This window comes from Hyperoodon ampullatus (assembly GCF_949752795.1).
Source record: "Hyperoodon ampullatus genome assembly, chromosome: 14".
Taxonomy (NCBI): domain Eukaryota; kingdom Metazoa; phylum Chordata; class Mammalia; order Artiodactyla; family Ziphiidae; genus Hyperoodon; species Hyperoodon ampullatus.
In genome coordinates this window covers 68,055,563-68,073,727 of record NC_136927.1, presented here as the reverse complement: position 1 = coordinate 68,073,727, position 18,165 = coordinate 68,055,563, and the positions used below count along the sequence as shown (strand labels likewise).

The window sequence follows — 18,165 nt, the reverse complement described above, 5'->3', positions numbered from 1 at the left end:
CCAGGGCTCCTTGGAGAAGTGGTTGATCCCAAGGCTAGTGCAGGAAAAACATAAGACAAGCCTGAAACAGTCTGTGTTATTAGAAAGTAAGGAAGTGTTCCAAAAAAATGAATGGAGGCTTTTAGAAAGAACACAGGAGCCAAACTGAAGGAGCTCCTAATGACCAAAGCTGGACCATTCTGACCAACAAAATAATGGTAGTATTGGATTTTAACCCATAGAATAAAATAAATATCCAGGAATCCATACCGATACACATAAATAATTGAATAAATAAATAAGTGAGGGAGAAAGGACAGTTCTTCCTTACAGAAGATTCCATTTAATAAATGTAAAAGGAAATAGGAATAGAGAAAATTATTCATTAGGGAAACACCTGAGTAACTGCTGCAGACAAGATCTACTGAGGGATGCTAAAATTAGTAGGTGATAGTTTGAAAAGCAGATTATTTGCAGTCTAAAAATATCTCCTCCAAGATATTTATCAACTACAAAGGGAAAGACAGTAACTTTACAGATGAAACCTGGCACCTTAACAAAGTGATCAAATTATCCTCACCAGTGGTAAGACCACCATGTCAACCCTCTTGATACAATGCACTAAGAAGGACACATCATTTCTATGGGATTCTTGCCAAAAATGCATCAGCTCATTCTAGTCATGAGAAAACGTCACACGAACCCAAACTGAGGGACATTCTATAAAATATATGCCTGGTACTCTTCAAAAATGTCGAGGTCATAAAAGATGAAGAAAGAATGGGGAACTTTCATAGACTGGAGGAGACCAGGGAGAAGGATCCTGAATCTTCTGAGAAGGAACTTTGGTGGGGAAACTGATGAACTTTAAATAAGATCTGTAGTCTGATTACTGGTATTGTTACTGTCCTGCTTTTGATTACTGTAGTAGGGGAAGTGGGGCAAGGGGTCTAAGGGAATTCTGTATTATTTTTGCAACTTTCCTGTTAGTCTAAAATTAGCTAAAAATAATTTTTAAAACGCCTGTAAGGAACAGAGTGTTTTACATAATGTAGGGTTTTTGCTATCAAAACTGTGAAATTTCTCTCTTGGACTGAATACATAACACAAAATACTACCAATCACCCCAATCAACACAAATCTATATTAAAAAAGGAAAGAAAAACCTACAAGGACTCTTATCCCTGACCACTTAAATATCATTCTTCACCCCCCAAGTCGAAGCTCTTAAGACACACTTTGGCTTCACCCTATCTTTCCACTCTTGATCTTACCTGTCCACTCTGTTGAGCCCCAAGCACTTCGCCACCCCAATATCTCTAACCACAATATTCACTGGATGAGGACATCTTCCCAGCCAACTCCCACTGATCATTCAAGGTCTATTTCTTTGTCTTTTTTTTTCTTTTTAATATTTTTTCCCCAATTTCAAATGTCATTTCTTTTATGAGGCCTTTCCTGATCCTTTCCACTTCTATCCACACCAGATAAAATTTTGTCCTGTAAGAGAGGTTTCTTCCATAGCTCTGCATAATTCTATAAGTCAATCTTTATTCACAACTATAGCAGCATCCATCTTACACCACCTCTTCAACTGCAGTTATCTGAGGACAAAAACTATGCATTACACCTCTTCAAATGAGTTCCCATTGTTCCTTTCAGAGTATGGCTATTCTATTATTATTTTAGAATTATAATAAATTGAAGATGACCGTTACTTCTTCTAATCAAAGAAATTAAAAGTTTAATAAAAGTTCAAAAGTTTAATAAAAAACATCTAGTTGGGTTGACTATTTCCTCTCTGAGAGGAGATCTTAAAACTGCAAAAAAATGGTAAAGAGAGTTCTCAAGTTACAAAATCCTTCCAATCAAATCTAAGTATAAAGACACATTTAAATGTACTCACTTGTGGAATCTGCGTGCTCTTCCCACATCCTGTTTCTCCAACAATCACCACTGTTTGATAGTTTTCTATCAAGTACAGTATATGATTCCTAAGCTGAAAAAATATAACCAAACATTGTAAATAGACATACATTTTCTCAAAAGACCTAAACAAAAATATTTAAACATTATGAAATGAGCTGTTTGCCAAAGGGAAGGAAATTTTAAAAAGAACTATCAAAATATATTTCTAATATACATCAAAATACATTGCAGGTACTGTTGGTGTCAGTACAAGGTGATACAACTGCAACTGAGTGTAATAACTTATCAAAATATATAACGCGCATACCCTTTGATTCAAGATTTCCACTTATAAGAAGTTAGACTACAGACATCCTAATACATGTGAATAAAGATGTCTGTACAAGCATCTCACTGCATATTGTTTATAAGAGCCAAAAATTCAAACAGCCTAAATGTTCATCAACAGGGGAGTGGTTACACAGCTGTGAAACACTTCAATAGTGGAATAATACAGTTGTTAAAAAGAACAAATGTCTATTTGTACTGATGTGGAATGGTCAATGAGGTCTGCTATGGTAAGAAAGCAAAGTGCAGGATAGTGTGAATGATACACTACTATTTGTGTTTTTAAAGAAAGGGTAGGGACTTGCCTCGTGGTGCAATGGTTAAGAATCTGCCTGTGGTTCAGGGGACGCGGGTTCAAGCCCTGGTCTGGGAAGATCCCACATGCTGCGGGGAGACTGGGCCCGTGCGCCACAACTACTGAGCCTGCGCTCTAGAGCCTGCAAGCCACAACTACTGAGCCAGCATGCCACAGCTACTGAAGCCTGCCTGCCTGGAGCCCGTGCTCCGCAACAAGAGAAGCCACCACAATGAGAAGCACGCACACCGCAATAAAGAGTAGCCTCTGCTCGCCGCAACTAGAAAAAGCCCACACGCAGCAACGAAGACCCAATGCAGCCAAAAATAAATAAATTAAAAAAAAAGAAAGAAAGAAAGGGTAAATACATATATGCTTCTTTATGTATAAGCTACTTTGAGGAAAAACAAAACAAGAAACTGGTAACTATACTGTCTCCAGTGAGCAGAAGTGGCCGGGGAGCAGGGGTGTGAAGGAGACCTTTGAATTTTGTTCAACATCCATGTATTACTTAATTTTTTTTCATTTATTAACTTGTGAAAACAAACAAAAAGAATATGCTTTCGTCTCTACCTCTAAGGCCAAGTTCACAATAAAGCAACCATAGGTTACGTCTATATTTCATTTGGGCCTTCCTTAACCCATTCATTAGGAGCAGAAACACTGATTTGGCCACTGCAAAGTCACAGATAATTCCAAGATCCCATGTACTTAGCTTCAGAATGTATTTCTGTACCCACATTTGATTACAGACACACCCGATGATCTGGAAAGTCATAAAGGTATTCCATAAATTCCTGGTTTGGAATGAAGTAAAAACCTGCCAGATTCTCCCACTCTGCTCACTGCTCAGCTCATCTGACTCCACGCCAGCAATGTGTTTGGTGAAGATTGGGAGAGACAGATGCTGCCTTCCTGGCTAAATAAGGTATTGACTGTTTGGGGTTTTGAATTTAGCATTATTTAGGGTCTAAATATGTAGTTCTCAAATCTTAGTGTAAAAATCTTTTAGGATACTTGCTAAAAATGAAGATTCCTAGCCCTACCCTCAGGGTTTTTGATTCAGTAGGGCTAGGGTGAAGCCCAGGAATCTGCATTTCTACAAACATCCAAAGGAGATTCGGCTGTAGGTACTCTGGGGCTCGTCTAGATGCTTTCCTGTCGATAGCTTGGACTCTGTGCTTTCTCTTGTTTTGGGCAGAGAAAGGGGAAAGGTTTGGGTTCTTCACAGATATATTGTAAACGATATTTTGTAGATCCATCTGCTGGATGGATGGTTGAATGGATGGATGGATGGGTGGGTGTTCAAGGAAAACTTGAAAGAAAATTTGAATACAGAGAGAGACACATACAGTATTCCAGGAAAGGGAAATGACATAAGTAAAGAAGATGGAAATAGGCAAACTATATGAACTCTCTTCAAGGTGTGCTAGAAAAAGCCCACGAAAGGCTCCAGGTTTGACTTGGAAATGAATTACAATAGGTGTAGTTAGAGCCGCACTGTGAAAGCCTTGAACGTAGAGCTAGCATCTGGACTTTAGCCAGGAGGCAGTACATGCTATAAGTGTTCCGAGAAAACTGGGCAGCCATATACAAGATTGACTGAAGCATGAGGAAACTGAAGGCATTAACTCATACTTCATGTGCTAAATACAAAGCATTGCAAGTGGAGAGTCCGACGTGTGACATTCAAGAGAGAGATGACAAAACTATTTCCAGTTTGGAGACTGGGAGAATGACAGTACCACCGACAGGCACAGGCAGGTAAATCAAGGAGAGCTGGTGCAGAGGACCAGACTGAGCTTCAGCGAGGTTGAGTTTAAGGAAGTAAGAGGACAACCTTGCACAGCAGTGTTCAGGGCCCAAAGAGAAGGCCAGCCTACAGGAGGTAGCCGAGGGGAAAGCTGCCTTGAAATGGCATTGGGGTAAAGGGGGGTGAGCCTTTGATTTACTGCTGCTTTAGTTTCAACTTCTATTTTTAAAGCTATTTTCACTGGGACTTCCCTGGCGGTCCAGTGGTTAACACTTCGCCTTCCAATGCAGGGGGTGGAGGTTCGATCCCTGGTCAGGGAGCTAAGATCCCACATGCCTCAAAACATAAAACAGAAGCAATATTGTAACAAATTCAATAAAGACTTTAAAAATGGTCCACATCAAATAAAATCTTTAAAGAAATTTTAAAAAGGAATTTTCGGGCTTCCCTGGTGGCGCAGTGGTTGGGAGTCCACCTGCCGATACAGGGGACATGGGTTCGTGCCCCGGTCTGGGAGGATCCCACATGCCGCGGAGCGGCTGGGCCCGTGAGCCATGGCCACTGAGGCTGCGCGTCCGGAGCCTGTGCTCCGCAACGGGAGAGGCCACAGCAGTGAGAGGCCCATGTACAGCAAAAAAAAAGGAATTTTCACTTTTAGTTTTAATGGGGGCAGCAGTGGTGAATGGGTAACTTTTTCTCCTTTTGGTCTCCTAGCTTTATCTTTAACATTTTATGAGATTGTAACTACGCTTAAGCTCTGCTTTGATTTTTATCAATAACTTATACCACTTTTCTTACCATTTTAATTTCAATATGTTATTAATACCTTCTTGCTTTCTTTTTTTAATGTTATTTCATTTATTATAAGTACAGTTGGAGGATGAAGAAGAGTCAAGAAAATTAAATACTCAGTAAACAATAATTATCCTTGTACTTCCAACGTTTACTACATGTCAGACATCTTACTAAATGCTCTATGTGGCTTATCTCATCTGGTCCTCATAACAATCCTATGAGGAAGGTACCATTAGTCCCATATGACAGATAGGTAAACAGAAGCTCAGGCAGTGAAGCAAGGCCACCCAGCACACAAATGATGAAGCCTGGGTTTGAACTCTAAAGTCTAGCTCGAGTCCAGACACTTCATCACAGCTCAAACTGTGTCCCTCAATGGTGAACCTATAATCTTATCTCCTGAGGGTCAAACTGGTTTACATTCACACGTCATGGATGAGGTTAATCACCTGCAGAAGAAACCCAGCAGCTATCAGTACAGGAGTAACTAAAACGTTTGGGGCCACAGAAAAGTCTGATCGAGGTGACTTGGCAAAATTCAGAAGGCGGCTGTTTCATATCCATTTGGAGAAAGAACATATTAATAGAAGAGGCATTATTAGCACAGTCTAGACAAAAAAAACTCCCTAAGTGCAAGGACTTGGACAGCTTTCACCCAACACTGTCCGGAAGAAAGAGAGACACAGGTGCTGGTGGCCCCACTTACTCGGGTCATTCCAGAGACATCATACAAGGCAGGGAGAGTTCATCACCCTTCATCAGAGGCTTCAGGAAATAAATATCCTTCAACTATATCTAAACCGTCTTTGGCTCTGAGCCCACTTCCTGATTACAACTTGGCTTCCCACGTGGACTTGGCAACGGGGAGAAAAGTGTGTCCATGGACTGTATTATCTGTACTGGAGAACCACGGCTCACTGTAAACGAATATATTCTTAATTCTAGTTTACACTTTGGTCTCTTATGAGTATATGTCCATTTCATGAGATTAATAAAATCACGTGTCTGGATGTGCACATGGTATGTAATAACCATACCAAAATCCCACCACTATCTCAGTGGGAGTTTCAACAGAAACAACCTTGTATTTTTAATTAACCTTGGGTAAAGAAATATGCCTTTAAAAAGAAAGCTAAAATTGGCCACATGTTGGTAATTTGTTGAAGATGGATGCATAAGAGTTCGCTGTGCTGTTTTCTCTACTTTTCTGTATGTTTGAACTTGTCCGTAACTGAAAGCAAAGAGGGGAAAAAAGAATGTCATTTCATTTCATCCAGTTTTTCCAATATGTAAGATCTAACCAAAAAAAGCGGTAAGGACTTTCCAGACTTATAAAGTTAACTAACACACGTATTTTGAACAGACGATTCCTTCAGATAAGGGCATCTCTGAGCTCGCTGCATTCTACAGGATCATTAAGAGTAAGAGGACATTATTCACTTCAGTGCCAAGTATAAAGCTACTTCAGGGGACTTCCTTGCTGGTGCAGTGGTTGCGAATCTGCCTGCCAATGCAGGGGACACGGGTTCGATCCCTGGTCCGGGAAGATCCCACATGCCATGGGGCAACTAAGCCCGTGCGCCACAATTACTGAAGCCTGTGCACCTAGAGCCCATGCTCCACAACAAGAGAAGCCACCGCAATGAGAAGCCTGCGCGCCGCAATGAAGAGTAGCCCCCGCTCGCCACAACTAGAGAAAGCCCGCGCACAGCAACGAAGACCCAACCCAGCCAAAAAAATTAATTAATTAATTATTTTTAAAAAGCTACTGCAGCCTGCTTCAGGCCGATGACTGAACATACTTATTTAATGTACCTTGAACACCGGCAGCTTCTGCCTCTGCTGCTCTATAGAAAGGGCAGCGTAAGGATTGTAAACAACAGTCGTTGCAGAGTTTTCAGCTAGACTTTGTCTGTCTTCAGAGATGCTGACACCTGGTCCCTCTGTACCTGCAACAGAAATGTTTTTTTCAGATTCTCTGATATAAGGAACAGAAAAATGGTGTGAAAGTTACAAATTCAAAGATGAAGATATACAACAGAAGCACTGCATTTTAATCTCAAACTACCAAAAGGTACTAAACTGTAATTTCAGGAAAGCATCTAGAAAGGCACCTACGAGACTACGGAAGAGCCTCACTACAGTGTCAAAACAAAGGAGATGGCAGACCCATTGGGCTCCGAACTGGCCACACGCAACTGTACCTTACAGAGGACAATGTATGGAGTTCTGGCCACCATGCTGCTATTATTACCAAACTCTTAATAAAAGTGGCAGGAACCTAGTAGGAATTACCTGAGGCAAACAATGAATCCTATCACCGTAGGATGGCAGCAAGGTTCAGGGTCAACGGGCACCGACCGGGGACTCAAATGCTGCCTGGCCTTTTTCCTTCTCTCTCTGCCCCTCTCGACAAGCTCCTCTCAGTCCCTGGGGCTGGCTTCTCTACAGGAGCTGGAATTAAGGCTGCTTCCAGGGCCAGAGCTCAGGCTCACCGTTCCTCCACCACTCACTCACTCACTCACCCAGCAAGGATGGACGTGCCAGAGATACAGCAGGGAACACTAGAGATGCCGGCCTTACCCTGGCGCAGCTTACTTGTTTCTCTTATTCATCCTCCCAAAGGAACATAACTTAGTGCATAAAGTGGTAATGGAGAAAGACCCAGTGAGGGGAACCGGGAGTCCCGGGTGTGTGTTGTCTGTTTGGGAGATGAGGAAGGCTCTTCTTCTCCCAGCTTAGGGCCGCTGCCCAACCTGATCCTATCAACCACGGCCCTGGAGTGGGGTACAGTAAGTGGCAGCGCCTATCTGAATCACAGAACTGCAGTGGTTGGCTGGGAAGTGCTGGGCCAAGAAGCCACTGTGCTGAGCAGATTAAACACCAGATACCCACAGTGGCTTCTTGGTAAAAACAACGAAAAACTGGGCCTCAGGGTGGTGAAGAATAGGGAAGCCATATCCCCTCCCATGAAAAGTTGTTCAACGTACAACTTTTAGCCTGAAAAGGATTTTTAGCCTGAAAAGGAAAATGCCTTAGGAGGAACCTGGGTTCAATTTTTATCATCAGCCTCTGTAACTTTTCACACCAAATTGTTCGTGCAGCCCAAGACAGAACTCAGAGTCGTAAGTAAATGATACAGTGTTCAGAATTCAACTCAACATAAGGAAGTTATCTCTAAACGTTAGACTTGTTCAGGACAGGGGTATGCCACCTTTGTGAATCAATAACGACCCCCGCCAGAAGTTCACAGCCCTCTGTTAGGGGTGCTACAGGGATAATTACCCAATACTATCACCTCCCGGGTTTTCTGAACTCAGAATCTGTGATGCTATGTGAAAGTACAGAGGCTTTGTGATAAGAATATTTAGCCCACTGATTTATTTTTACATTTTTGAGGGGTCCCAGATCCCTTCGACAATCTAATAAAGGCTATGAACTCCATCTCCTGAAAAATACACCAGAATGTAATTTATCAGAACACAAAATGCTGGAGGTCCAGGGACACCCTAGAGCTAAATTTAGTATCACTGCTGTAGATCTGTGATCCCTTTTCCTTTAGTTTCTAGGAACATAGCTGTGTACCAGAGGTCCAAGGTTGCCAAAAATCAGGTAAGTGGGGCACTGCTGTATTGTTTTGCCAAAATGTTGACCTTCCTTTCAACAAGATAAAAGATAGAACAGGACCTGGAATAAAGCCTGTGCTCAAAGAGGTGAGTTTCCTTTCCTTTCTACCCTTATTATTACTACCTCTGATTAACTCCTTGTAATCTTCACCCAAGAAAACCAGAGCAAAGAAATAGCTTATCTTCATCAGCTCTGCTTTTGTCCTGAATTCCCTCCTTTTCCAAACATTTTAAACCTTTACAGCATGTCTAGAATCTTTTATTTATTTTTTTATAATTTTTTTAAATTTATATTTATTTTTGGCTGCATTGGGTCTTCGTTGCTGCACGCGGGCTTTCTCTAGTTGCGGCGAGCGGGGGCTACTCTTCGTTGCGGTGCGCGGGCTTCAGTAGTTGTGGCTCACACGCTCTAGAGTGCAGGCTCAGTAGTTGTGGCGCGTGGGCTTAGTTGCTCCGCGGCATGTGGGATCTTCCCGGACCAGGGCTCGAACCCATGTCCCCTCCATTGGCAGATGGATTCTTAACCAATGCGCCACCAGGGAAGCCCCTACAGCATGTCTAGAATCTTTTAACATTGCGCCCGCAACGTCTCTTACTTCCTCCCACACCAAGGTTTAATCCACCCAGGTGTCTTCCTGACTACCCCATCCCTCCTGTCTCTAACCTACAGCCAAGTTCACCTCAGTACATTCAGTTATGAGGTCTTTTACGAGAAGAGCTACTGTCAGTCAATGAGGAGCATGTCTCCTCCACACAAAAGACTTCATTCAACCAAACCAGGCCTGCTTCCCCACTATATATACATCCCAAAGCCCATCCTGGCTGCCTATGGTTTGTTTTTTCCCTTGGGAACATTCTCAGTGCTTAAGCAAGTAACAAGTTTGTAATTCTTGTAATCCTGTAAACCATTTCCCCATCTATAAAACAAGGCTGATATAAGCACCGCCCCCCACCAATCCAGCAGTCCCTCTAACCCAATTTTTCAGTTTGAGTGGTGACCCATTAATGGGTTAGGAAACTCATGTAGTGGGTCATGGCTAGCACTTTTTAAAGATGAACTAGAAGTAGAATAGAAAGTATCAGAGTGCACCCCAAGAAGCAATATTGGTTTTGTACAACTTTTTTCAGTTGTGTGTATGTGCATGCACATACATGTGCATGCATGCTGAACCACAACACAATACATTATGTGTACCCATGCTGGGTCACAACACATTTCTTACTGTATATCAGGTCAAAAATCTTCAAAGCTGTTGCTATAAAGCGTTTGCCAGGCACATTGTCAAACATTGATTTTATCATTAAATATTTGTTGAATGAAGGAAGGAAAATGGCCAGGCCCTTCTGATCCACTTGTACTAGCAAATCAAGTCAAACTTTTTTCTACAAAAACCTCAGGCAGCTCATACAAAGATCTTAAGGCAGAGATCACAAACTGGTAGAGATCACAAACTAGTTACTCAAGGACCCCAAATATGCCACTGTTAAAATGTTTGAAATCATTCATCTAAAACATGTAAAAATTTCCCATTTCTAACCTAGATATTGAGCCCATATGACACCAATTGGGTGGAACCATGTACAGCTTCCTGCTTTAGATAGCAATATGTACGCTTCAGTGTAATCAATACTGTACACATATCACTGTACACACGCTCTAGTTTGCCACAGTTCCCACCACTCCCTATTATTCCCACCCAGCACCTTCACTTATTTAGATTGTCCCAGAGGCCCCCTGTAGCTACCTGAGCTTGTGACTCCCAGCCTATAGGACATATTCATCTAGCCTTATACCCAGTCTCACTCACTTCCCTGACCTTCACCGTGTATTTCCCTCATCCTATTTTCATATCTTCAACTTCAGTTTCCTAATCTGTAAAATGAGAGTAATACCTCCATCACAAAATACTGTGACCGGGACTTCCCTGGTGGCGCAGTGGTTAAGAATCTGCCTGCCAGTGCAGGGGACACGGTTCAATCCCTGGTCCGGGAAGATCCCACATGCCGTGGAGCAACTAAGCCCGTGCGCCACTACTACTGAGCATGCACTCTAGGGCCCACGAGACACAGCTACTGAAGCCCACACACCTAGAGCCCGTGCTCCACAACAAGAGAAGCCACACAATGAGAACCCATGCACCGCAACGAAAAGTAGCCCCCACTCGCCGCAACTAGAGAAAGCCCACACACAGCAACGAAGACTCAACGCAGCCAAAAATAATAAAAAAAAAAATTTTTTTAAGATATTGTTACCGCTTAATAAGATGACGTAAGTAAAAGTGACTAGCACAAAGGGCCCAGTAAGTGTGCACTAAATCCATTCCCGTCTCAGTGAATGACAACAGTTTACCTAGAACACTGGTTCCCAAACTTTGATGCACACTTGAATTACCTGGGGATCTTTAAAAAATACTGACGCCTGATTCCTAGCCCCTCCGAAATTCTGATTTATTACCATGGGGTATGATTGAACAGCAGGAGTTTTAAAAGCTTCCAAGTGATTCAACTATACAGCAAAATTTGAGAACCACTTACCAAGATAGTCACTGAACCCAGAAATCTGAGTCATTACCGACTTTACCTTCCCCCACATCTGCCTCTAAAATCTCTCCCATAATGTCCCTCCCTACTGCTCACATGCCAGAATTGAGGTTTCAATATCCCTTCTCGATTTTAGTAGCACCTTCTCTTAAGGGCGTCCCTGACTCTAATTTCCTCCCCCAAGCATTCTGCTCACCAAGGCCAGAGTTATCTTCCAAAAATAAACCTCATCGTGTTACCTCCTGCTTAAAAACAGCGAAACCCAAATTCTTTAACTTGCATGGAGACTTCTCACAATGAGGCCCCTACTTACCTTTCTGGCTTCATCTCCTACTACGCCCCAAAATATACCCTGCCACTAAACACCACGCTACTCAATTATTTTGGGGTTTTGGACCCTGCTGGGGTACCATCCCACTTTGCCTTTGTTCATGCTACACCCTTTAGAGCTCCATTCTCCTACCTCTCTGCAGAACAAAGCCTCATTTATGCTTCAACGTTCACCTCAAAACTATCACTGTCTTGATGAAGTATTTCTTATCCACACATTCAAACTTTCCCCCTCTTCTATACTTCCAAGTAATTATAATAGTTAATATGTATCTAGTGCTAAGAGCTTGATGTGTATTCTCATTTAATCCTCAAAACAATCCTTTGGGTAGGTGTCATTCCCAATTTACAGATGGGGTAACCGTGATTTTCCCAAATCACCAAGCTAGTAAGTGGTAGTCAGGATGGTCTCTACAGTCTGACCCTAGTAGAGCTCATCTTCCTTACCACCGCCTTTTTCTGCCTCACTTTAAAGTCTCTTAAAGAGGATATCCAACTTCATATTATAATTGAGAGAGAGAGAGTATAAACCTTGAGAGCACAGCAGAGCCCTAATCATCCGTATTTGTCTCCTAACCACAAGGCGAGGTGTTCAGTAAGTATAACTTCAGTGAATGAACTAAATAATGGAATAGAACTCTTAGAATAATCCCATGTTCTTTAACCAAAAGAGCAGCTGGTCTGATTTTCAACAATTCATTTAGGCCTTTATTGTACTTAACACTTTGACCTGTTATTAAAGGCTTGAATAAATAAAATAGAGGATATCTCATTATCTAATGGGATCTTAGCTTTGGCTGCAAATAAAACTCAGGATGGATAATTGGCTGATGACTTAAATGCTGAATCATAAAATTACCGTTAGGGGACAAGTTACAGATTTTAAAAAAAGAATTAACACAACCCTTGCTTAGGTTTATGTTCATCATCACTGATAGGCACGGTCAGAATTTCTGGGAACCACTCTAAAATACTCTTTAAAAGTTTCCCTTATATTACCTTCTCTGTCTTATTTCATTTTTGCTGCAATATACAATACTGTGCACATCCAGACCTGCGGAGGTGCAAGTGGTGGGGAAAAAACAAGCTGGTAGCCCTTTAAGAAACTTTTGTTTTTCACAGGAAACTGATGGAAGAGGAGGAAGGGTCTGGCACGTAAACATTCAATAAAATCCTGACTGATGAGTAAACTCAAACAAAACAAGCAAATCACTTTGCGGCTGAGAATGGTGTTAGCCTGCAAGAGGGGGAGTGGGTGACAGCCAATACGAAGAGGGGTGTTCACTTTCTGGCAGACACGTGGGGCGGACAGAAACCCCAAAACAGACTAAGATACTTTCCCTTTTAATGATCACTTCCTCTACATCAAACAATGCGTCGTGCTCGTTATTCCAGCCCACGGGATAGATGTTACTATTCTGCCCATCTCACAGGTAAGAAGGCTAAGGCTAAGAAGGGTTAAATGACTTGCCCAAAGGAACTCTGCTACTCTACGGCAGATCCGAGAATTCGAACCCAGGCAGTCTGATTTCCTAACGTGAACTCCTAAACCCCGAGCAGCACCCCCTGTCCGGCCCCAGCGTAGCCCCAGGGCGGTAACAGGACACGCATGGGCGCTTTAGCGTTTCCCCATCGCACGGGTTGGGCAAGACAGGCATCAGGAGTGAGGAAAACGAGGCCTGTGGAGGCTGAGAGACTGGAACGAGATCACACGGTGAACTTCTGCCCCGGCGGGGGGCGGATCCCTGAATCCCTCGGGACCACTGTGGCGCCTAAGCCGCGGAGCCCACCAGCTCGGAGGCAGCGGTGGCCAGTTCGCTGAGGTCAGGCCTGCGAGCAGGGCCGCAGGCGCCAGGACGCCGGCCGCGGGGCCAAGACCGAAGTCAAGGTGCCGCATCTGCCCAGCGTTCTGCCAAGGGCCTTACCAGGTCTCCAGAACTTCACCGGTCCCACGGGCGCAGCCATGCTGGGGTGAAAGGTCCCGAGGAAGGCTCCACCCCTTCTTTGCGCACGAGGCCCCGAAGGGGCCGCGGGGCGTGGCCCGCGAGGAGCCCGGGCCCTGGAGGTTCCGCGGTGTTACGCCACGCCCCCGTGACCACCGCCCCCTCCGAGCCACGTGACGTGCGTTTCAGCCCCGCTGCGGGGACCATGTGACCCGACCCGCCATATTGTAGAAAAGGGCGCGCTTCTTCGCCTCTGTAGCGTGAGGGACCTGGGTTTTAAGTGGCCTCCCTAGGAGCATGGAGTTCCTTGGGTAGCGGCCGCACATCTCGGAAAGGCCGAGCTTTGGGAAGGGACCGCTGGCACGAGAGTTTGTCGCCGCCTGCATCACTCGGTGGGCAAGGAGGCAGTGTATCCCAAATTAATGTTACATTACAAGCTATCACGGCTGTACTATTTTTTTTTCAAGGGTTGTCATATGCAAGAGTAACTAAGGGAGTTCAGCACAGCCTTAAGGGGCAGAATTAGAACCAGAGGGTGGCAACATATTTTGGAGCTGCCTCCAGCAGTGAGTTTTCTAGCTCTGCAGGTGCGTGAGCATAGGCTGCAGACTACCTCTCAGAGCACTGGAGGCAGGATTCAAGCTATGTTTGCAGAGTTAGAATAAATGTCATTTTCAAACTTGAGACACTTTTATGCTTACTAAATTTATTTTATTTCTTTACTTATTTATTTTTGGCTGCGTTGGGTCTTTGTTTGCTGCGCGCGCACGGGCTTTCTCTAGTGGCGAGCAGGGGCTACTCTTCGTTGAGGTACGCAGGCTTCTCATTGTGGTGGCTTCTCGTTGCGGAGCACGGGCTCTAGGTGCACAGGCTTCAGTAGTTGTGGCGCACGGGCTTAGCTGCTCCGCGGCATGTGGGATCTTCCCGGACCAGGGCTCGAACCCATGTTCCGTGCATTGGCAGGCGGATCCTTAACCACTACGCCACCAGCGAAGCCCTGTACTATTTGTTTTAGTCTCCAGATTTTCAGATTGGAGGATAATAATAGTAACTACCCTGAGGGTTTTCTAGTTCAGTAGATATTGGGCGCCTACTGTGCGCCCAGGTACTGAAGTTTCAGTCTCTTCCTTCATGGAGCTTCTGTCCAAGGCGGCGGGGTGTGGGGGGAGGATGTCGTGGGAGTAAATGAGTAAATGCTCGATAAACAGTAGTGTTTATTATTATCAGTAAATAAAACAGTGGAAACAGTATGTAAGTCTTTAGGGACCTTGAGAATAATGCTGAAAAGGGGAAGGGGGAATGGATTGAAATAAGAAACTTAGAAATGGGTAGATTTGTTAGGCTAGGACACTAGCCCAATGTTTCCTCTAGTTTGACTACTCATGATTCAAATGCTTGTGAAAAATACAGATTCTAGACCCCAATCGATCCCGAATCAGAATTTCCAGGGGCATGGCCTGGGAACCTGCATTTCGAGCCACTCCACAGATGATTCTTTCCAGCAACCAGTTTGAGAAAGATTCTACTAATCCAAATGAGAGCTAATAAATTCGAGTAATAGGAAATGTTTAATGGATAGGAATCTAATTGGAAGGAAGTGAGAGGCTTCAGAATCTATGCACTTTAGAGCTGTGAAGAAAATTCTGCATTATTCTGAGAGAGATGGCATAGTTGTGGAAAGATCAAGGTCTTTGGAGACAAGTAGACATGATTTGGAATCCTAACTTTGCCATTTCCTAGCTCCTGGCTGTCATCCAACCTAAGTTGTAAAATGAGGTTTAAAAAGGTTGTATTAGGGCTTCTCTGGTGGCGCAGTGGTTGAGAGTCCGCCTGCCGATGCAGGGGACACGGGTTCGTGCCCCGGTCCGGGAAGATCCCACATGCCGCGGAGCGGCTGGACCCGTGAGCCATGGCCGCTGAGCCTGCGCGTCCGGAGCCTGCGCTCCGCAACAGGAGAGGCCACAACAGTGAGAGGCCCGCGTACCGCCAAAAAAAAAATAAAAAAGCTTGTATTAAATGAGAGAACACGTAAAGCCTTACTGTGTAAGACACAGCAGGCATTCAGTGTTAGCTCCTGATAACTCAAATAGAGCAAATCCACCAGGGGAAAAATCAGACTTTACATACATACACCCATTTCCAAATATCCCTTTTGATTTAGTTCCATAATAATGAAAATAGGGTTCACTATTTTCAGTGATAATCACTGTGCCTAGAATTCTCCATCAATCCTTTAATATCCTTCTAAGAGTCAGCTCTAAGAAGACTTCTCTAAATTCACCATCCAACTTAAGTATTCTCCCTCTGCAGACCTGTGTGCTCACTTTTATGATTTAACACTTATTTAGCTGAACTGTAGTTAATCTGCCTGCACTATCACACTGGGAGCTTCTTGAGAACAAGCATCATGTCATATTATTATAGCCCAATAATAAAGTGACTATTGAGTAATGTATACATGAACACCATGCTTTATACTTAATTTTAATTCTTAATGACATTGATTCTTCCTTGTTTTATTTTTGTCTGATTTTCACTCAGGGCCCAAGTATACAAAACAGGGTTTATACAGAAATACAACGGAAAATGAAATAAATGCCACTTTTTACGATTCCTGTATTTTATAAATTACTCTATGACTTATATGAAGACTTTCTATTTACAAAGAGATAGTATAGTAGACATGCCCAAATTACTGGATCATAATCTTAAAGCTGGAGGAGACTTTAATTGTCTAGTCTAAATTCTCTGTTTTATAGAAGAAAAAACTGAGGCCCATGGAGGTTAAAAGGACTTCATCAGAATCAATGAGCTAATTTAGTATCAGAACTGAAACTAGAATTCAGGCTTTCTAATTCCCAGGCCAGTGGTTTTCAACCACATGGACCATTTAAAACCGTTAGAGCTTAGCTCTCCTCAATGAGAATTAGTTCTCCCTCAGAAAGTTCTGAGCCCAGCGGTCTCGAATGGATTGTTTTGCTTTCAAAGACTTCTACTAGGGAAAACACCTAAGTAATAACCTAGATGTTGATGCTGTGGTTTTATTGCCACAAACTAGAAATGGTCTCAATGGACTATCTTACCTTTCCTAATTAACTATTTTCAGAAAGAATGGCCTAAAATAACTACTCTAAAAATGAAAACCATTATTTCTTGAGATGGCATCCAGAATTTATTTAGCTCATTGCCAACAATTACATGAAAGTTTGATCATTGTGTTACATTTTGCAACTTCCAAATGATAGATTTTCCACAAAGATACTCCTCAAAATGTTCCATAGGTACATTTTAGAAGTTTTTCTCTGCCTATGGTGGTTAACTGGTACTTTCTGCTTTGAAGTATTTCCCATCCAACCGTCTTGGCCATGTTTAGGAGGCATAGGATTTAGGAGTTTTCATCTTTGTACCAGTTAAGGCTTTTATGTAACAAGTAGTAAAAAACCCAATCCATTCTCTCATAGGCAAAAATAGCTCATGTAATCTAAAAAGTCCAAGTAGTTCTGATTTGAGACACAGCTGCATTGGGACACATAGGACATAATCAGGGCTTGCTTCTGATCATAGCATTCTGCCTTCTGCTGACCCTGGTGTCACATAGTAACTAGATGGCCATGTCAACTCATGTCACATCCTCTCAGCATCAAGCCTCTTTCCAAAAATTCCCAGCAAAAGTATCTGGCTGGCCACATATCCATCCCTGAATCAATCACTAGGGCCAGGGAATATGGCGTGCTGACTAGCTTAAACCTGGGTCATACACTCCTCCCCAAATCAGGTGTGCTCAGCTTCACCAGAACCACATGGACTGAGGGCTGGAAACAGAATGGTTCCTCAGAGGGATTTCTGAGAGTGAGACTATCAGAGGTCGAATGAATGAAGCAAAAATAATAGGTAGCCATCCATGTATTCATGTACAGTAAATCTCCTACATACGAACCTTCAAGTTGCAAACTTTCAAAGATGCGAACACGCGTTCACATATCCAATCTAAGTTAGTTCACGTGTCTGGCATACATTGTCAAGTGCACGCATCCTCTACAAGTGGTTGTGCTTTTGTGTACTTTACAGGACTGTTGCTGTGCAACCCGAGGAGCTTACTAATGAAGACCTGACGGAATTGGAGGCCCAGAGAAAAGGACAAAGAGAGACAAGAGGAAGAAGAAGTAACTGAAGAACCGAAGAGATTCACGACGCAGGAAATGGCAAGGGGATTTTATTTGAGGAGACACTGTTAGTTTTTGAGGCACAGGACCTGAACATAGAACAGCACACAAAGGTTGCAGCAGCCGTTCAGAATGCAGTACAGTGCTACCGTGTCATCAATGACAAGAAAAAAAGAGCTACTACCCAGACATCACTGGATCGTTTTTTCAAGAGGGTAAATAGAACTGAATCCAGCAAGGAACAACCTGTGCCATCAACGTCAGGCGTGAGTGAAATTGCAGCTTGCCCTCTGTCTCCTGTTGCTGATGATCCTTCAGCTCTACCATCTCCCACCTCCTCTCCCTCCTCCAGTCAGTGACTCTTCTTGCCTGTTCACTCAATGCCAGCCCAGCCCCTGTATGCCAGCTGTTGTACTGTACTACCGTACTTTTCAAGGTACTGTACTGTAAGATTAAAAATGGTTTATTTTATGTATTATTTCTG

At 43.3% G+C, this 18,165-nt stretch overlaps 1 protein-coding gene across 3 annotated transcripts in view; it reads right to left on the bottom strand.

The window, feature by feature from the left end:
• The window catches only part of DHX35 (DEAH-box helicase 35), a gene marked incomplete at both ends in the record, with an annotated part of 67,431 nt that extends 53,891 nt beyond the window's left edge, over positions 1–13,540 (bottom strand). For 2 of the 3 annotated variants that reach the window (XM_079719968.1, XM_079719969.1), the window contains 3 exons: positions 1,886–1,978; positions 6,894–7,027; positions 13,501–13,540. In XM_079719968.1, coding sequence (XP_079576094.1) covers positions 1,886–1,978; positions 6,894–7,027; positions 13,501–13,540 — 267 coding nt within the window. The remainder of the gene's footprint in view (positions 1–1,885; positions 1,979–6,893; positions 7,028–13,500) is intronic. The other variant, XM_079719970.1, reaches the window with a different exon arrangement.
• Between the last annotated feature and the right edge of the window lie 4,625 nt (positions 13,541–18,165).